The 21,480-nt window shown below is 44.0% G+C and overlaps 1 protein-coding gene across 3 annotated transcripts; it reads right to left on the bottom strand.

Annotated features, from left to right (window-relative positions):
• Positions 1 to 325: 325 nt before the first annotated feature.
• On the bottom strand, positions 326 to 20,757 carry CTPS1 (CTP synthase 1). 3 transcript variants are annotated; one of them, XM_072885419.1, is made up of 19 exons: positions 20,625 to 20,757; positions 20,090 to 20,267; positions 19,497 to 19,667; positions 18,620 to 18,720; positions 17,295 to 17,411; positions 15,791 to 15,874; positions 15,462 to 15,542; positions 13,576 to 13,727; positions 12,164 to 12,296; positions 10,603 to 10,691; positions 9,586 to 9,680; positions 8,952 to 9,014; positions 8,038 to 8,081; positions 6,992 to 7,088; positions 6,653 to 6,708; positions 6,472 to 6,568; positions 6,037 to 6,181; positions 3,616 to 3,706; positions 326 to 2,077 (listed from the first exon to the last, which is right to left on the bottom strand). In XM_072885419.1, exons 2-18 carry the CDS (start codon positions 20,253 to 20,255, stop codon positions 3,622 to 3,624), a joined length of 1,776 nt encoding a protein of 591 aa, XP_072741520.1. In that variant the 5' UTR covers positions 20,256 to 20,267; positions 20,625 to 20,757; the 3' UTR covers positions 326 to 2,077; positions 3,616 to 3,621. The 3 variants fall into 3 exon arrangements, with proteins under 3 accessions (XP_072741520.1, XP_072741522.1, XP_072741521.1); XM_072885421.1 differs by having other exon boundaries at positions 20,090 to 20,263; positions 20,625 to 20,745; XM_072885420.1 differs by lacking the exon at positions 326 to 2,077 and having other exon boundaries at positions 3,382 to 3,706.
• Between the last annotated feature and the right edge of the window lie 723 nt (positions 20,758 to 21,480).

Raw genomic sequence — 21,480 nt, 5'->3', positions numbered from 1 at the left:
GGACAGTGGCGTGTTCCTACCAGCCCTTGGCAGGCACCAGGCAAGCAGCTCTCCCAGCTGTGGGGGAGGAGAGCACAGGCAGGCTCCAGCATAATTCAATTAAAAACTGTCATTTTTCTGCCCTGCACAGGCTATAGGCTCAGTCCAGCTTTCCCAGGTTTCTCCACTGCTGGGGGGAAGTCCCATAATTTCAGCCAGACTTTGAAAATACAGGTCTAAAAACCAATGCAAATACAGCTAACAGACTTCTAGCTTACGCTGGATTAACTTAAAATTAGACAGTATGATCTTCAGTCCTTTTTCTCCCTCTGAGCTGTAGAAGTAATATAGCAAGCTCTTGGCTAGTGACTCATTTTATTACAAATAAACATTTAATGACCAAGTCAGTTGCACAGTTTTGGCCAAAACAAAAACATTTCAGGAGAAAGAAAACAAAAGTTGTGCTACAGATAAGGAATGACCTCAGACTGCTAGAGAACCAGCCATTTCAGGGCCAGCGTCTGTTCAGTACAGAGAGCATCTCGACTTGGTTGATCATTTTCGCAGAACTGCTATAGTTGGCACACACGAAGAACGCTCAAAGCTTTCTGGGCTAAAAGCAGCTTTACAGCACATAGTTAAAATAATTGAGGAATAAAGCAAGAGGGGCTGTGGAAAAGATCACTGAAGATGAGACAGGACAGTGTTCAATCAAGTTTGGCATCAGACAACACGAGTTAGTACTCAGCCAGGCCCAAGACGTACAGCTTTCTCCAAACTTTAATGAACCGAAGAGTTCTGAACATATGACACTTCAGACAACCGAGACACTTTCTTCCTTTCTTCTAAATTACCGAAGACCAAAAACTGTGTCACTTACACTGCAACAAGAGGCCGGGGGGGGGGGGGGGGGGAAGGGGGGGGAGCGAGTGCATTTCCCACCCCAGAACTGCAAAGCTGAGCTTGTCATCGTAGGACACATCTACAAACTAAACCGAGTAACACCGTAGGCAAATTGCGAAGCCCCTCCCTCAGGAAACAGCATTTCTGTATTGCATTGAGTGCGGGACGCATGGCTCCGCCGTATAAAAAAAGGCAACGGAAGGCTCCACTTCCCATCAACGAAAAAAAGCACCATGAACTGTTCAGTCCAAGGCAGATCGCAACGGGAGCTTTTAAAGGCAGCATCTGAAAGTAGTTCACTTTATTTTCTGTACCTACCCCTTGATGCAAGGAGTTGAAATGTCCCAGCCCAAGAAGCAGCACCAGCAAACGCTGGCATAGAAAGGGCTAACAGTTTATGCCTCGTTTCAGGCAACGATGGGCTTTCCTGACAGTTTTGCTTTTTTTTTTTCCCCACATGATCCAAGTTAATTGCATCCCTGCAGAGTGGCATATCACAGTTAGAGCTGATCATGTTCCAGATTAATTGTTCTATTCCAGGAAGATTTTCCTGGTTAAAAGTTCATTGCCGGCAATGAATGCACCAAGACCACCAGTGCCAAAAAGTTTTTAAATACTATTGAAAAAAAAAAAAACCAAACAGAACAAAACATCCCCCCCCCCCCCCCCCCCGAAAAAAAAAAGACTGCATAAAGCTGAACAGACCTATTCTCTGCAGCACAGCACAGCTCAAGAACTGAGTGAGCCCCCAAAATCTAGTTCATCCACATAATTTCACCAGTAAGTAATAAAGACTGCTGAGGGAGCAGAGAGGCTGGAGAAAGCAACTCGACTGCCAGTGTCCAAGATACAAACTCATGCCAGCGTTACCGTGCATTAGGAAGGAAGTGTGCACCGGGATTCTCCCCAACACATCAAATCCCATACCCAAATTTGCTTTTTATCTCCAAGATGGTGCTAACTGAAGAAAGTCTAGAGGTGCATGTGCTGTGATGAGCTCTCCTCCAGAAATAATCAGAATCTACACAGAAAAAAAAACAAGGACAGAAGAGTTGAGGAAATAAAGGGACAGGATTTCATAACGAAAATTGTAAAACCATAACTTAAGAAAGCTCAAAGCTGACAGTGTTCAAGCTATTGCTGTAAGAATGCCTGGAAAATCTAATGAAGACTCTTCTCTTCAGCGAAGACACGTCTGGAGAAAGAGAGAAAGAAAATGAGCAGGAATTATTGACAGTGAAGAGCAACAGGCTGGAACTGCACAGCACACTGAAATCTGAGTCTTACATACATGACCCCAGACAAACATGACGTGGGACCTGACAACACTCCTCTTCCCAGGATAAGAGATGTCTATTAGTTTTACAGGGGCACTATGGCAACATGAAGACCAGTGTATTACACCCCTAAGAAAGCAAGGGCATTCTGGAAATCAATGTTTAAATACAATGTACGGAGTGAGCACTGTTAAGCTAAGAATTCACTTCATGCCCTTCCCAGCACTGCCCATGGCCGGTACCAAAGGAAAACCTTCATTACGTTACAGCTATTAAGAGAGAGCTGAGCTGAGATGGGTACAAGCAGGCCAGTCAGCCCGACAGGGGACACACCAGACACGCCAATGTCACTTTCCCTACAATTTCTTCATTTGGGGATGGCCTCTAAGCTGCTGGGTATCAACGCAGCACCCAGACGTGTCACATTAGGGAGCACACTGGATACCGTCAGCGAGCCAAAGGTTCAGAATATCTTCAGGAGGATAAACATTTACAGCGAGTATTCTTCAGCTTTTCGTTTGCTACTGCAACAGATCTGGAACCACCCAACACCTAGCGATCCCAGCTATCTTCAGCACCACAAAGGCCCAGTCCCATGACCAGGGATGGGGAAGTACTTTGTGCTAGACTCGGGCTAACACTCATTTTCACTCTGCAGTTAATTTTGGAAGCGTCTGTGATATGAAGGAAAGGGGGAGGAAGGAAGAGTTGGACATCCTTGGTCCCCTGGCATTCAGCAATAAACCCCCGCTCTCACTCGACATGTGTGTGCACAAATGCTGCTTAATTTCTCCAAAAATACCACACAAAACCAGCCAGAGCAGTGGGAAAGTGTTACATCCACGATCACCTACCGCACAAAGGGAGAGCTCATTTCAGTATTAAGTCTACCTTTTTTGCTGGTGAAGTTTGAATGCTAGGTTTTAGTCCCCCCCCTCCAAGACTGGATTATATACATCCAATTTTCACATTCACATAGCAGCTGCAGCAGCTACTACAATTCAGACCTCAAGTCCACTGGTTTGACAGAGAAACTTGCTGTCTCAAGAGATGGGGGAGAATGGCTATTTCAAAAATGTTCTTTGGCAAAGGGGATTGCTCCCAAAATACCCAAAACTTTCTAAATCCAGTAACCCCTTGCTCAGCTTTGCCTCCATTTTCAGGAATGTGTGCTGTATTTGTGCTTTGTTTCTTTATTTGAATTTAATCTCAAACTCCCGCATGTACTTTTATACTTTATTATGTGTCAATTTGCTAAGGAAATACCCACCCACATCTGTTACACAGACATGAGGTATTATGCATCCCTCAGCACAGCTGGAACACGTGTGTGAGCACCAGCACTTTTCATGGTGTGCCAGTTTTCTACCAACTGACATGAAACATTCAGATGCCAGGAGGAAAGACTGGGCAAGGAATTTTTTCCACAAGGAAAGAGGTTGAGATTAAAAGTTACCAGGAATCAGTCATGATTTACTGATGGAAACTTCAGCTCTGTTATCTCCAAGTCAGGCGAGCTGCTGCCACTTCTATCGCTGTAGGTGTCCCTGCAAATTCAGAAAGATCTTGTTTTACAGAGCACAAGTGCTTTATAGACCTAGTTTTGTATCAGGAATTAGCAGGGTTTGGTATAAGTACTGCTAGCTGAGGCTGAAAAGAAAAGCACACCAAATTCCTAGCATAGCTGTCCCTTTGGAAGTAGGGCTGAGTCATCATCAATTTTAATGTTTGCGAATTAAAATGATTATACATATAATAGGCATAATGCAAAGTTATTCTAAAGGAAATTCAATAAATAGGAGACTGGTTAACCACCCATAAGCCATTCTATTTCAGCTTCCCAGTAACAGCTGATTGCCTTTAATCCATTAAAGATCTTTTTCAGAGTCACAAAATAATTCAGATCGGAAGGGACCTCAGGACAGCTACACCGCAGGGACAGCTATCAGATCAGACACAGCTGCTCGGGGCTTTATCCAGTCACATTCTGAAATTCTCCAAGGGCAGAGACTGCACAGCCTTTCTGGGCAGCTTGCACCAATGCATGACTGATCTAACAGTGAAAAAGATTTTCCTTATATCCAGTCGGAACCTCTCTTATTTCAATTTATGTCCATTGTGTCTTATCCTCCCACCATGCACTTCTGTAAAGATCCTGTTTTCATCTTCTTGATAACGTTTTTGTAGGTGCTGGCAGTCTGCTCTTAGGTCCCCCATAAAGTCTTCCCTTCTCCAGGCTGAACAAGCCCAGCTCCTTCGGCCTCTCCTCACTGGGCAAGTACTCCAACCTCCTGACCCTCTTAGTGGCCCTCCACTAAACTCTCTCCAACTTACCAATGTTTTACTTGTACTGGGCGACCCCAAACCGCACAGAATACTCTAGATGTGGTCTAACAAATGCCAAGTAAAGAGACGTAATCACTTCTCTCCATCTACTGGCTGTGCTCTTACTCATACAGCCCAGGATGCTGTTCGGCTTTCCTTTGCTGCCAGCGCACACTGCTGGTTCACGTTCAGTTTGCTGTTCTCCAAGACCTCATCAGCAGAGCTGCTCCCCTGCTGCTCAGTCCCCAGCCTGTGTCACTGCAAGGGGTTCCTAGATGCAGGACTCTGCATTTGTCCTTGTTAAACCTCATCAGGTTCCTGTTGACACACTGCTCCAGCCCATGTCCCTCCAAACAGTGGTCCCATCCTCATGTGTATAGTCCGTTTCCCCCAACTGGGTGTCACCTGCAAACCTCATGAGAGTGCAATGGTAAGACTTACCTGAAAACATGGTAAGAGTTACAAGGGCACAGGAATAAAGGGGAGCACAGGCTGGGCTACAGCTGCCACCAATATTTTTAGATTATATGCTAAACATGAAACAATTTGTGACCACAATCACAAAAGACTCCAACAGCAGATAATACTAACTTGGGATGCTGCAGCAGAGAGGAAACTTCAGCTCCTCTGCTGTGAGAAGCCATTTCAACCTCAAAAGTGCAAAAGCAGGAAATTAAAATATCCCTCAACACTTGGAGCATTGAAATGAGGCATCTTCACAGAAACTCTTCAGAGCAGATCACTCAGAGCACAACTGACAGCCGTTCTCCAGACATCAACACAGGAATTCCTGTGGTGCAGCTGCAGTGCAGCTCAATCCAGAAAGGCCAATGCTTTCCTTTTTGCATTGCTTTAGTTTAATACATTCAGTGCTATTTCTCTTTTGCATTTAGTTTGGGGATTTTTGTTTAGTGCATGTTAGGACTCCAGCTACACAAGCAAATCCTCTGTGTTCTCCTCTATAAGGAAGAAAATGGGTCACTATCAAAGTGATGTTTATTTGTTGCATATTGCCCGGTCTGCTGAGCAGAACTGCAGCAGAAGGAAGTAAATGTACCATTAAGTCTACCCAAAACATTAGTTGCTTTGCAAACTGAGACAAAAGAAAGCTTAAGTCAGCAGAAAAAAAAAAAAAAAATGAAGCTGCAACCACCAGGGCCCGTTCTTTAAACCAACAACAGGAACAAGTTTCTTAAGGACCAGCTTGTACCTAGGACTTGTACAAGGAATGTGGGGAAAACCCCATGAGGTCTCCAGTCATCTAAAAGAGCAGGCTCAGCTGCAGTTTCCCCAAACACCTCTGACTGACAACACAAGACTGCAGAGTTACTCTCCCTGCAGTCAGGGCCTCACTGCGGGACAGCTCTATGGCACTACAGTCTATCTTAAAACGCAAGACAAGAGGTTTCAAAGAAAGACTGGGAAGAAGAGGTGCTGCAAATACCCCCTAGTTACCCCGCAGTAGCTTTGTGCCAAGAAGATTCTCCAGTTTATCCTGTAGGAAGAAGCACTACCCTGTGAAAGGTCTGACTGGTGCCTTCCTTCAACCTACCTGGGTGAGAGCCTGCAGCCCTTTTGTAGAAAATGTGTGAGTCTTCCTGCAGATGCCAAGAGGAGGCCAAAGTATGGGGGAGATGGCTTAATTGGTCTAGAGAGGAATTCAGGGTGATACTGAACACCAACGAAGAAAGGATGCTCTAAGAGAAAGAAACAGAAAACGTTAATGTCAAGTCCCTTAAGCCTGTGGCTGAACTGCAGTTGAAAGCACTGATCACATTGAAGCCCTGATGATGGGGACGAAGCGTCATTTCTATCCTACCTTTTGTCCCTAAGTGGACAGGCACATGGGATTCTTTTTTTAGTATAATTTTATGGATGGAATCAGAGAGAGCCTGGACTGGTCTCACACAAAAACCTTCTCAATTACCCTCTGAACACTTTCCCTTGTAAATACCTACACCCACAAACTAATTGCTTAAGTACTCACCTTCCAACTCAACCACTTCCATTCGCTCTCCCTCCTCATCCTGGCCTACAAACTTCAAACCTTGCTCTTCAAAACACTTCTTCAATTCTGGATTGACCTAGAAGACCAGAAGCAAGAAAACCCATGATCCCTTGTGTTTGGATTACACAGAAAAGCTCAGCACCTACAAGAGCATTTTTACCTCAAATCTGTGTCTATGTCTCTCTTCCAAGAAATCATGATCTCCGTACAGCTTCCCTACACCAAAAGGAAGACATTTCTTAGAGCAAATGCCAAACAGTTCACACGATGCCAAATTTTAACACGTTCATATGAATAGCATCCATCAGAATCTGCTGCTTCTAAGACGGGACCAAATTCATTGATCTCCATTTCACTACTAGAACAAAGTCTGCAAACACCGACCATTCAAGGATGCTTTAATATTTCCAGGTCTCACTTCCCCATACCCACCACGTGTGATGTGTGAATGCACATCATTCCCAGGAAACACTTCCAAAAGAGGTAAGAAATGCCTTACTCATGATTGAATTCTTGGTTTGGAAGAGTGTTCTTCTCTTGCCAAGCCTCATGGTCCCACCCATTTGCCCAGGATTATGTTCTGGCATGTCTATGACCTGCAAAAAGCATTCAGAGAGGGAGGTGAGAATGAGGAAAGAATAACGCTCCCAGGCAGACCCTGAAACGTTAAAGGTGGAAAAAAAAACAACATCCATACAGAAAACAAGCAAACCACCCCAAGAAACACCATCTTGACAAGGCAGACCAACAGAACTAGATTAGTCAGCTGAGTTTTTCTAGTGAAGGCTGTACAGAACATATGGAAGGTTTGCGAGTATTCAGGAAGCTTTAGCATAGGAAATGGTCTCGGTCAAAGCCTACACAGATCCCATGCACTAATACTGTGCTATTTAATGAACTAAGTGTTAAACAAACAAACAAGCAAATTTACAGAAACAAACTCCCCAAATCAGAATCACTTATACTTTGATAAATAACTTCATAAGCTGGTTTTTTTGAGAACTTTTTCCTTTTGAGTAGCATTTTAAATTATAGCAGAAGCCAATCATTATGGTGGACCCTGGACAAGGCACATAGAGCTGGCAGTCTAAGAAAGGCAGGTTCAGAAATCTGTCCACAAATGTTCCAAGAAATTCAGGTCTGTCTATGTTAATTTCTGAGATCATAATTAAACAGTTACACAGTGCAATATGGGTATCACCAGATCTTTAACATTTACTCTGTGAAATCAGTTAGCTTTCAAACTGCCCTTTAAGAACATTTTACCTCTTAGAAAACACCTTGCTTTATGAAAAAGTGTAATTAAAAGTAAAAATTAAAAAAATATTAGTGTTTCACCTATAATAAGCACTGCAATCTTCTATGAAGCAGCAACTGCGATCCAGTTAACTAGGCAAAGCCATTTTCTTTTCAGATTAGTAAATGATGGAAGACAGACTTAAAAGCCACAAGACGTAATAATCCAAGCTCTTAACTGTACCAACAGATATGCGCAGAGAAGTCTAGCACAGTAAGGATATTACAAGCAAGTCGCCATAAACTCACCACTGGATGAGCAGTTTTGGGGTCAAATTCTGTCGAGTTAGCATCTGCAATGTTACATTCATCAATTAGAAACACGAAGTCCCTCATACCATGACATGCATTTGCAGGACCTCCCCCAGGTACAGCTGCATCTCATCCCCACGCTTATGGCAAGCGGCAACCTTAACTGTGCTGAGCCACTCACCTGCAAAGAGCTGCCAGCTCAGGCCTCGACAGCAGAAACGGGACTCTGTCAGCATTGTTTGATACAAATTTCTGAGACTGCCTGGAGGTTGCAATCTTAGGGCAACCAGTCTAGTGCAATCACTGATGAAAGCAAGGCTCATTCAGGAAAAGCACACATTCAACAGCTTAGAATATTTTAAATAAAGCCAGGGAGCGGGAAAGGAGCAGAAGTACTCCGAGAAACACATTTTCCCCTACCGTCACTACTAGTGAGACTCAGAATCAGGCTGAGAAACTAAATTTAGCACTCTGTAAAGGGAGTTTCAACAACAGGGACCTAGTCAATTCAAGCAGTGGAGCCCAGAAAGCAATTCAACTCACTGAAGTAGGTGCAACTGCCTTCCTGGCTGAATTGCTTTTTGGTCTTCATTCCCACTGACTATAATGGGAATTTAGGATGTCCAGTGCACACAGGCACAACTCCACTTAGGTGTTTTATTCAGGAGCTGAACCTCACTCTAAGCAATAGAAAGTTTTCTGTCATTATAAGCATGCCTTAGTCCAATGATTTTTAATTGAATAGGATAAGGAAACTGTTCTTTTTCCTTTGAATTAGCAAAGGAGATGGGGAATTTTACAGGCCTAGAAAAAAAATTAAATCTACCTACCAATGAAAAATTAAAAATTACAGGTATTACTTAAGCAATCAAAGAAATGACCAAAACCCAGGAAGGGTTTTGTGCAATTACCTTGCCAACCAAGAACACTGCGTGCAAACTCCACAACCGCTAACTGCATTCCCAAACACACTCCTGCAGAAGGCAAGGCAGAACACAGATCAAGTCAGGACAAGGACCACTGAGCCCGTACCGCAAAGCACACACACCTTCACAGAGCAGTTCTGCGTCAGAGGAAAACTTGGATGAGACAGACCTTTAACTTGGATTTAGGGGTCTGTTCACTCTCTACCAAGTAGTTCTGAAAAGTTTTACTCTGCACCTGCCTTCCCCATCCACTCTGCTCACACATTTCCAGTCTCTCACTATGTCCATTTCATTTAAATGCAGTCACATATTTCTTTGTGCCAAGATCACCAGAGCCTCCTCTGAAACTTCCTCTGAGACTCCTACCCCCTCATTATAGAGATTCCATGTCATCACATCCCAGCCAACTCTGACCACTTCAGAGCTAACTACAGATGACGGCTGCATTACCCAGTTAAGCTGGGCATAGATCATTGCCTTCCTCAGCCAGTTACCTTCAAAATTTTACATTCTAGATACTAATGAAAAATCAGTAAAGCTCTTGCTGCAGACCAGTTAGGCTGTTATTAAACCTCCTCCTTTTCTTTATTTCTTCTTATGGACAAAACATGTTTCTCACCTAAGAAGGGTTTTTTCTGTTTTCTTGCCCAGGAAATTGCTTGAATTTTGCCTTCTGTCCCTCGAACACCAAATCCACCAGGAACCAGAACTCCACTGCATAAGGATGAAAAGATTCCATTCACACAGGGCTCACCAGCGTGGTTCCCCCAACCACGTACCACCTCTCTCCCATAACATCTCAGACTTGCAAGACCTCACTCCTGAAAAGGGCTTTAAAGCGCCCTACATGGCAAGGCCTGTCTGCAGCACAGTTTGCGTATGACTTCACATGAGCTGTCACATAAAATGTCACGGAATTTTCAGGGAAACATTTTATAAATGCACATTTTACCTTCCCAAGAAATCCCAAATACGATGCAGGTTACAATACTAGAATGGTTCATGTTGCATGACCCACATGCTCTGCACCAAACATGTTTGCAAACATATTACCCAGCCAGGCCCATGCTGACAAATCCGCTGGCTGCAGTGTCAAGTTGTCCTATCCGCAGGCACAAGGACACCAAATTCTGCAGGAAGTTCTTCGTTCTCCTGGTACCACCCGAAGCTTGCTTCCCTGAGGGCTAACAAGCCCCACTTGTTCTTCTTTTCTGGGCTAACTCTTGGCACTCCTCTGCATCCTAACGCTTTTTCCCTTCTCACGCTTTCCTCCTAAAGAACTTTATACCACATTCACACCTTCCATCCTCTCCCTTTGGCTTTAATAACCTTTGCCAGTACCTATTCTTTCCCCTTATTTCCTCTCACCCTGTTTCCCCACTAAGCCTGTGCACATCTTCATCTGCATGATCATCTCCCCTCTGCTGCCTTACACAAACTCCCTCACTTATTTAACAATTCTCCATTCTACATCTTATCCTAAATTTCATTGAGAGGTAGTTGGGGCAATGTCAGAGTGTGCTGGTACAGTGCCTAAGAAAACAGTCTCCAGTGAGGCTCTTAATTCCAAAAATGTCAATAGCAGCAAGTTTAGCAGACATGCTCCAAAGAAATGGCCAGAGTATAAGAGTCTTACTCAGCACCACACAGCTTCTGCCATGCTTCATGGTATCGGACAGGTTCTTCCTGCAGAGTATCTGGCTCTAAGTCAGCAGAGTCAATATACTGGGAAGAAATCCAAAAAAGGATGATGAGATACTGCCACAAGAGTGTAAATACAGGGTGTCCTTAATTCTCACTAAATTAAGATATCATCATTCCTCCTGGATAGCTCTGGATTTGTTTCCTGCTAGTTACTTACTTATGTTTTTTCTGGGCTGATTTCCTGTCTGCTAGTCAATAAAACTGCTTTCCAGCACCATCATACTACAGATGCGCAAACAGATGCCATATTTTTTGTGTCTTCCCTTCTCTGCAGCTCTGCTGTCACATAAATGAAGCTGATGTCCATAAGACCCAGACTCATTAAATGTGAAGTCTTAATGGAGCACAGCGAGATGGGAACACACGGCTACGCAGACAGAAACAACCACACAGCAAGAAAAAAAACTGAACCACTATCTCATCAAATAGACATTGTTTAATCTTCAAGAGAGACTGAAGAACAACTAGGATATGGTGAAACACAGGCTGTTGTAATTAAAGGATGCTATGACCAATGTTACATATGGAAAAAACTGCAAACTTTCCAGTTTGTCATCTCCAGTATTCCAGTATCTCTGAACTTCTGAATGTTCTGGCAGTCTGCTTACCCTTTTGAAAAAAACATTTTTGTCTTGTCTTTTTTTTTTTTTTTTTTTTTTTTTAAAGCTTGGAATACGGCTCAACAGTTCTTTAACCCAACGTAAGATCTCCATGCACAGGACTCACAGAACCCATTCCCCTTCTGAACCATACAAATACAGCTGTGTCAGGAACTACTCACAGATGCATGTGCAGGGTTTACCCTTCACCAGACTTACTTGTTTTTCTTCTTTTCTCCTCTACTGATTTTGTAAGTTGAAAGGTAAGCCAAACGTAGAACAGTGCTGTTATAAAGCAAGCACCTATTTCCATGACTCACCAGCATCATAAAACCGCTGGTCATTTAAAAAGTCTATTTCAATAAAAGTAAAGTTTCTGACAACGGATACATATTTTACGTCTTCAGTGCATCTAGCTACAACCAAGACTCTTAAAAGCACCTGTGCAGCCAAAACAGCATCAAAACCTTAATAAAGTCTGAGGCAGAAGCATCACAAAACCTGTGAGTACCACAAAGATAACAACCCTAAAAGCAACAACCCTAAAAAAAGGATCACTTTCAACAACTGTCAGAGAAATTAAAGCAAACTGTCCCCTCCTCAAGTACATCTATCACAGTTCAGGATGCAACACTGAGCACTGAAGAGTTCCCACCAATTATACAGACACCTTGTATATCTTACAGGATGAAAGGCTGGTTTGCTTTGAAGCTGTTTCAGGCCTGACAACAGATGTTTTGATGCTGTAATCCAAGGACAAATTTAAAGTTCACTGGCTGAATCAGCTCTCCCTTACTGTCTACAGGTTTGTGAAAAACTTAATTAAGATCGGTAGCACTGTAGGTGGAAGGAGTATGGGCGGGGAATTTTTTACACACATGCACCAAACCCTACCTTAATGTCAAGTTTGTGGTTGATAGCCAGTGCAGAATGCTCCAGTGCTTTAATGACAGATGCGTAGGAATCTGAAAACTTGGTGTATTTGCCAACAAGTGCAATGGAACATGTTTCAAGGAGACGGTCATACCTAAACAAAATCAAAACATAAGGGTTATTTCGTCATTAACAGGAAAGAGGGGCAAGAATCACTTCCATTCTGTTCAGCTTTTCAAGTAATATAAACAGTTGGGCTCTTGAAAGTCTGTCCAACTAGAGAGATTATGACTTTGGAAGAGATGACCTTTTGTAACAATTATGACTTTAAAACATCAAAGCAAGAATAGAAGAAAGGGGAAAAAAAAAGAAAAAAAAACGACAGAGAAAAAGAGTTGCAGAAAGTCACGTATAAATTAACTCATCCCTCCTTATGCTGAAAAGCCATTTTGAGTAGATCCAAACTGTCTTTTCAGGAAGCTGTATTAAATTCAAAGTCTGCAGTAAACTATTAGGAGAGAGGATCAAAGCACAGCTCTGCATATGTTTATACTGTACAGCATCTTCCCACGCTGCTTCTGACTGAGTTCACTTCAGCAGCTAGAAATACAGAAAGGAATTCTAGAGTCCTAAGGTTGTACTGCCTACACTTTCAATCCCCAGCATCTGGCAGCATGGGATTTACGCAGCGTTCTTGGCTACAGCTAAGAGATTGTTTAAAGTTTATTTCAAAATTGCTAAGTACCTTCAACCAAGCTGGTTACCGAGGGCTTTCCCAGGCAAAAGAAAATGTTCTTGACAGCGGTGGCTTGTGTCACGCATATAAAGGGAAACATCTCTATCTTGAAAATTAATTTCTTACAAGGACGAACATATTTGAGGCTTCAGAAAGGGCCTGAATGCCAACTGAAAAGATTCAATTCACTATTTCCCCACGAACATGGAGTCTATTCCCCACAAGAAAAAAAAGTGTCCTAGGAGTCTCAGACAGAACAGTTATGAAACAGTTGTTTCACTTGCTTGAAAGCATACTCAAAAGGTACGTTTTTCTTGACACTCCTGATGACTCCTACACATGTCTACAAAAGGATTTCAACACTTTGTAATGCCACTGGGGTTTTCTGTGTAAAAAGGGAGGGCAGAGCTGTCCACCTTTTAATTACTTCAAACTGGTTTTGACATAGACAGTACACTACCAACACAAGATAAGGAACTCAATAACATCATCTTACAGGATTCTCATGTTGAAGAATTTTTTCAAACAGTTAAACATCTAGGAAGAAAATTGATTTTTGTAGTAGAAAAAGAAAAAATTTGACTGCATGAGAACACTTGAGGAACATGAAGTAACACTCATCACCTAATAACCAATGACCAAGAAGAGAAACTAATCTGGAGTCTTAATTCAAACTATGCCCAGCAGTGCAGCTCACCTGTCAGCCATTTCCTTCCACTTCATGAGCATCCTCCTGGGCTGCCTCTCAATGGGAAGGTCAAGCCTGTGTCTGAAGTAGTCAACAACTCCCTGCTCCTCTAACAACAGAGGAACCCGGTAAATAGAAGAGACATCATGAACACAGATGACCTGTTCATACAATATGAATGTCATTAAAACAGATCTAAGTGCCTGTGCAATTATTTTTAGGCAGATATTCAGAGAGCTTCTATCTCTAGCAGACAACCATATGACCACCTAAAGTTCCAGGAAATAACATCTGTTGAATAACATAACAACATATGAATAGCTTAGTACTAGTTTCCACATACATGAAAAGGTCATCCTTCAACTCTTCCCGGGTATTACTGCTCACTGGAGCTCCTTGAGAAGGGCTATAACACAATAACCCAGCAGTAAGAAAGTCAGCTGCTATGCAAGTTATACAAGCACGTAGCAAAGTTCAAAAAACACTTCAAAGACACTTCTCTGATACAGCCTTCTTGGTAATCCCAATTGAAACTACAGATACACTGCCCATGATCCCAGCTTCCCCATTTCCCACCACTGTCGTTCTTAACTAGGGCTCCCAGTTTGATTGAAGCCCAAGGAAATCTGTGATGTCAATACAGCAATAAATTTTACAAGGCATCCTTCATCAAACTTAGGATTAAACAACTATTGAGCAAAGAATTGTTAGGTCAATGAGGTATATCTACGTCAACGGTTCTAGTTCACTGAAATGCGCTTCCTCAGAAAAGGAAAGATGGCTCTGGACAACTGTCACCTGTCCATCAAGAATGAGACTGCATTTTAAGGATCAAAAATATACTGGCACAACTATTTTTAAATCCTCATTTCTCCTGACTCAAATGAAAGCAGAGTTCAACACTGCACCAGTAAAACCCCCTAGGCTGCAAATCTTCCTCCTTTATAGTCAATAGCATTTACTTCTCAATTCAAGTGCAACTGCAGCCAGAGAAACAACTATGTAAAATTGTATTAAACTTCCTGGAAAACAACTAACAAGAGCCAACTTACTTTAAATTCCTGGCCAACAAGAGGTAGATATTGTACTGCTGACACAACAATATTATTGCCAGCTAATTCTGAATGTAACACTTGAAACCGCAAGACTGAGTTTGATCTCATTGTACAAGAAATTAATAAAAATGACTTGACAGAGCCTGGAATTGTGAAGCGATACCTACTCTTCCACAAAACGACAAAATTTTTCAAGCTCCAGCTGGATTGGAAAGTGCTAATATTTAGCCTACAGACTGTTTGATTATTTTCCAAGGTCTGCCTCAGATGATGCTATGCAGAGTAGTCTCAGTATAAAAAGAATCATGCTAACATGGAATTTTTGCATATCACATAACATTCAAGTGAAGCAATGCTTCTCTCAAATACTATTTCAACTTTTCTGTGCCATCTCTCCTCATGCAGTCTGGGACAGAAGAATAACATCAGGAAAAGAGCAGTGTACGAAATACATTCATGTATCCTTTAAACCTAACTTTGGGCAACTACTCTTCGGCCCCTAAATACTGAAAAAACTCATTCTTCTGTATTCACAGAAGGAATGTGGAAGGATAACTAAGGTCAAAAACAGCTATTCAGAAAATACCTTAGATTCCATAGAATTCTCCAAGCCTATGCTAACTACCTTATAACAAAACCTGGGTGCTGGCATTAAACGGACTATTTTTGCAATGGTTACATGTGTAAGGAATGTAGGTAAGACAAAGCAGCAAATGAATTATGCAGCTAACAGAAGACACAGCTAGAACACAAAAACACTACGCTCAGATAAAACTCCACTCAGCATTTGACAAACAGCTAGAATATTTATTGCAAGGAAGTGCAGACAGCAATCTTTACCTGTTCTGGTTCAACATGACAGAACATGGAAATCTTTTCCTTTACTGAGGTATCCAACGGAGTGGAGCACCTGCAAACAATCTAACAGAACAGCAACATCACGGTTGTGAAGCGAAACAGAAGTAACTCCAGCATTCATATAACAAACCTCTAGAAAAGCTGTCTTCCTGCAGTCTCTGTGACTTGGGAAAAAAAAACCAACCCAGTTATTTTTACTTGTTTATTGCCAATACACAAGAGCTCTCAACGTAAGCATAATTTAGACTAGGATATTGTTGCAACATGCCAGTACTCCATTTTTAAATTCAAAGCCATGCAGCAAACCTTACCAGATCTGGTGAGAGACCAAGACCTCTGAGTTCACGAACACTGTTTTGGGTGGGTTTAGTCTTCTGCTCTCCTGTAGAGCTTGGCTGGTCAGAGAAGAGCAGAAGTTGGTATATCAACTTACGATGATATGTAGTAATGATTCATCAGGCTAATCGGGACTCTCCACCCCATTCATCTTGTAAAAACTTAGACAATTCACATGAACTTTAAATACCGCTGCGCACTGTCATTTTAATCTCAAAGACTGAAAGCAACCAGCAGAAACCAGAGTTCAGGTCTGTACAGTAAGTAGGTATGCATTATAGTGAGGGAAGGAGTAAGCAGAGATCCTAAGGTTTTTATCCACTGCTCCCTCCAAATACCTAATAGTTATATTTCTAATTTTTTTCTCCATACATCACCTGGCCTGGACAGAAGGGAAAAGAAATGAAGAGAAGAAAACAAAGATTGAGCTGCACTCCAGTAACTCTATCAAGTTGCTCTGTCAAATCCATTTCTCAGATGAGGAATACTTATGCTCTCTAGTATTGTTAACATAACCATGCAAGAATTTTCTTCAGCAGTGATGCCTGCAGTAGAGGTTTTTGTTTGGTGAAGACTGTAAACTGTCTTCAAAACCAGGCCAGATAATACCGATGAGGTTATATCAGGCATTATATGGCATTAAACACCTTCACATGCTTTTGGTATTAACTGGAGTTCACCCCATCTACTTGGCACATAAGGATATTTTGTTTTTCCTTGTGATTCCTAATTAAGTGATTCTTATCATAGCACTGCTTCGTAACACCTTTTCTTAGTTGATCTCTGAACCAAGGGCAACTGCCACTCAGATTGTTATGGCTTACATAGCAGTCAGAGTCTATGAAATTACTGTTAAAAATCAAAACACACATTAAAAATATTGTCTAAGGGGGTAAAAATAGATTATGTTTCAAAACACAGTATTATGTTTTGAAATTACAGAAGTAACCCAACCTATTTCATGAACTACAGCTAATGTAAATCCTGGGGGAGGGGGGCGGGGAAGAGAGCACACAGCAACAGAAATATTGACTCCAGGAAGAGCTTGGAATACAATCTTATTAATAAGTCCAAATGGCTGTGAAGTCTGGCTATATTACTGAATTTTATATTAGCTTTGCAGAAATTAAAGGCTATGCAAATGAAGGAAAACTGAAAGTTTTCAGCCCTAGAAAGCAAGTTTACCTGCAAAAGCTAGGAGACAATTCCATAAACACAGCAGTTAAAGATGCAACACTGCATTTGCTACAACTCCCAACTATTTATTACACATTTACACACTTTAAAAAGTTCTGTTCACTTCTTGCAAACCTTTCTGAATACGTAACCATATATTCTCTGCATTTCTTCCAGAAGTTTCTATATATAGAAATACAAATATAACAGTGCCTATAGACATAGCATTTCAGAAACACATATTTAGAAAGCAAGTTTCAGATTGGGGAAGCCCCCAATCACCAAAACATTTTAGGTCCTTACCTGGGGAACTAGACTGACATGAATGTTACAGAAATTCTCTCTTTTGGCTTTGAACTGGAACTGGCGGAAAGCTTCAATGAAAGGCATGCTTTCAATATCGCCTACCGTCCCACCAAGCTAAAAAAGACAAAGACATTTAGAATAAAAGTTAGTATCAAAACATCATCTACTGAATTTGTACACTACAGCATACTAAAACATATGTAAAAGGACACTAAAACATCTCCCCAGTGCCTCCCTCCGATTCCCTAAAGAAGCTTCAACACCAGTATGAAAAGCAGGATTTGCCAGTTGTATGTACTACCTCCACAGGCTCCAATCTACCCCAACTATTATTTTACCTTCATGATTTTCCCAAAAATCAAAAAGCCACAATAAAAACAGCTTCTCATACGGGCAGCACCTCTCCAGGGACATTAACTTTGCCTCTAGTCTCTCTTCAGAGAAAATATTAGGTGTTAAAATTATCGTTTATGAACATTAGGTGGCACTGAGAAGCAAAATTTCTGTTACGTTTTAGTAACTATATATAGTGTTTTTGGACACGTGCAGGAACAGAGATACAAGGCGTTCTTTGGAGCAGTGACAGACTCCTGTGCGTTGTCAGACAGTGCCTCCTAGGTACTTCAGGATCCAGGCTTGTGAATCCTGGAACAGAAATTGCACTCAAGCTGCGGGGAGAGTCCTAAGTCACCACGACCCAGGCACTCTGACAAGCTCCCTCTCTCCTGTTGGCTGGCATATGCTGCCAGCCAACTCAGCAGCACCGTCTCAAAGCCTTCACCCTACTCTGTCTCCTCTTGCAGCAGGATATCCCATACAATGCACAGGAAACTGAATGAGGTTTATCACCACTAACTTGTGCCATTTACTTTTCTAGGTCTATGCTTGAACTAGTCACTCCAAGGCTCCCTTTAGTGCTAAGGAGGAAAGACAACTGCTTCCAGAGGGTGATTTACCTACCCTCCCCTCCTACCACTGAGGAAGAAGAGGGCACAGCATGATTAACTGAGACTTTGGCATATCAAGTTACAAGAGCTAAAATTCATTCTATAGACTAATTCACATTACACTAGAGAGCAAAGCATCTCAAAAATATAACTGTCCAAAACCTAAGTCTTTGTATGTGTGGATTCAGACACAGAGCATTCAAAAGATTAGACCAAATAAGCGAGGCTAGCAAGGAGGGATTTTTAACCAACTCAGGAGCATGCAAAGTTGATCATTGCTGTAAAAAAATTTGCTATGCAAAATATGCATATAGTTCAGTTTATTCCAGACAAGAAGCAAAACTATTTTTTTGTTTGTTTTTAAGAGCTACAAACCTCAATCACACAAACTTGGGGTTCAATGCCATCTTCATCTACAGGAATTCGTGCCTGCCTCATTACCCATTCTTGTATAGCATCTGTGATGTGGGGAACAACTGAAAAAGAAACCCAGGCCAGGGTTAAAGCCACAACCTACATACATTTTTCCCTCTAACTCATTACAGAGCAAATTACTGAAAATAGCCAGTGCTTCCCATATCACTTCAGCACTGATCTGTGTCTTTAAAGAAGTATGCATTTTTGAAGTGATTGTTCTTGGCTGTGATTTTCCAGAGAAGGGCCTTGGCAGGAAATGCAATCCTGCCTCAATTTAAACACGTGCAAGCAACGTTTCCTTTAAGCTGCAAGATTCAAGTACAAACAGTTCTTTGCTCTAAGCAGAGAGCGCTACTCTGTTTCAAACTGTCTGTAAAAGTCCTTATCCAAACCAGCTGTGGAGGATGCTTAAAAAGGGAAGGGACTGATCTGATCCTGAAAGATCCTTTGGGTTTTCTAATGACAGAATAGTTATCAAAAGCAATAACCATTTTAACCAGCTAACAAATAATCCACAGGTGTATAAGTCCGACGTCTGTTCACATTTAGTACTGGCTATGTTAGACAGTTGGACTCAAGTCCAGCATACAGTCCAAACAACAGACAGTATATTGCTGAGCACTGGAAAGCTTTGAGGGGCTTACAGGTAACCTGATTCAGTATGGCACACACCACTACACCTGCACTGGTACTTCCCCTTTTAAGAAACAAACAAAAAACATCACAAGGACAGCATATAACAAAGATGTCAAGTTAAGATGAAATGCAAAAGAATCCAGCCAGGACAGAAACACAGAATATATATCTAAGCATCAGAAATAAAGCTTCACGTCACCTTGGACAGTTTTGCCAAGATAGTCTCCCTTCCTCTCCTTGTTGATGACATACTGGTAAATCTTCCCAGTAGTCAGGTTGTTGTCTTTGGTGAGTCGGATATCAAGAAAGCGCTCATAGTTACCAAGGTCCAGGTCCACTTCCCCTCCATCATCTAGCACAAACACCTCCCCTGCAGCACACAGAGAAAGGCACAAGCGCACATGTCAAGGGGAAATGGTTCACATCAGCAATTTGTTGGTTTTGCCTGTGACAGCTGGAAGAATTCAATGTAAGGAAACACCTTCTTTGATTGCTACAGCAAGTTTAGGAGTGGCTAATAAAACCAAAAGCCTTATATAACAAAGAGGACTACTACACTGAGGACTGAATCCCTCAACCAGGCAGCAACAATAGAAGACCAGAGAGCACATCTCTGCTGGTGGCACGATCAGCCCCACCAGTCAGTCCGGAGCCGCCGACAGGCTCAGCCTGCAGGTCCCGCACGCAGGACCGGATGCAAACTCCTCCGCCATGCAAAGGAGCTGGTTCCTTCCAGGCAAAGCCAGCCCCGGGACCCACCTGCTGACAGCTCGGCCCAGCAGGGCCACTCACCATGCTCGTATGGGGAGAAGGTGCCGGCGTCAATGTTGATGTAGGGGTCGATCTTGATGGAGGTGACATGCAGCCCGCAGGACTTGAGGATGGTGCCGATGCTGCTGGCGATGATCCCCTTGCCGATGCCCGAGATCACCCCGCCCGTGACCAGGATGTACTTCATCTGCCTCGCTGCCTGACACCGACGCCGCCTCAGCGAGGGCTCTGCCCCAGGCAGGCGGGGACGGACCCCGCTGCCTGGGCGAGCCCCGGACCCCGCCATTCCTGTCAGCGACCCCCCTGTCAACGACCCCCCCCCGCCGCCACTCCCCTCTCTGTCAGCGACCCCCCTGCCACTCCCCGCTGGCAGTGAGGGCCGGCCTTCCCGCCCCCGCCAGAAATTCCCGCCGCAGGCGCGGCCCCCGCCGAGCCATCAGCGCCCGCCACCCGTCCGTGTCCCCCCCCCGCTCCCGCTCCGCGGGGACCCGCGTGCTCCTGCCCGCTCCCCGCCCTCCCCCCATGGTCCCGTCCGCTGCCGCCCCCCGCCCCTCACCTGTGCCCGCCGGGTCCCGGGGCGGCGCGCGGAGGGTGCGTGGCGGGCGGGGTGAGGGACGGAGCGCGCGCCGCGCTGCTGCCAACCAGCTCGGCGGGGAAGCGCATGAGGCCGGCGCGCGGCGGAGCGCAGGCGCAGCTCTCCCTCGGCGCCTGCGCAGTAAGGGGAGGAGGGGCGGCTATGGCGCTTCAGCGCGGGCGAGGCGGGGCGCGGTCCTGTAACGGCCGCCCCCGCCCCGCCCCCCCCGCCCCGCCCGCCGCAGCGCCCGCCCGGTGCCCCTGCCCGCGCCCCTCACCGTGCCCGGGGCACCAGCGGGCGGCCGACCCTGTGCCGGCAGTGGGAGGCATCCGGTGCCAGCGGGCCCCCGGATCTGGCAGGTCTCCCGTCCAGCTGCTGGGGGTTGCGGTCCCGTCCATCCCTCAGGGACGGCGGGGGGCTCCAGCGCAGCTGGGTGTGAGGGAAGCAGCTCTCCGGAAAGCTGGGTGGATGATTTGCAGCCCTGCAGACCTCAGTCTTGCCCCAGGAGACGGTGTGGTGGCTCCCGAGGGCTGTTCAAGAAGAACAGAAGGGAGCCAGGGGAGGTTTGGCCCTGTCAGGAGGAGGAGGAGGATTCGGCCTCCCTTCAGACTGGGTGCTAAGAGATGCTCTTTGTATGCTAGGGAAGCAGAACCGAAAGGAACTCAAAATATCAGGCAGAGGTTTGTTTACAATCACTTTTGTGTTCTTTTTCAACCAGCTGGTGAATGGGACCCAGTCAGCCGGCTCCTGCATACGCCCGAGCAAATGGAGGGGAGGATGGAGGGAAACCCCGGGCCTGTTTGGTCCAGAAGAAGTTTTGCCTCGATCTTCATAGACC

This window comes from Ciconia boyciana, chromosome 21 (assembly GCF_034638445.1).
Source record: "Ciconia boyciana chromosome 21, ASM3463844v1, whole genome shotgun sequence".
In the NCBI taxonomy this organism is placed as follows: domain Eukaryota; kingdom Metazoa; phylum Chordata; class Aves; order Ciconiiformes; family Ciconiidae; genus Ciconia; species Ciconia boyciana.
This window is presented reverse-complemented; position numbering and strand designations above follow the sequence as displayed.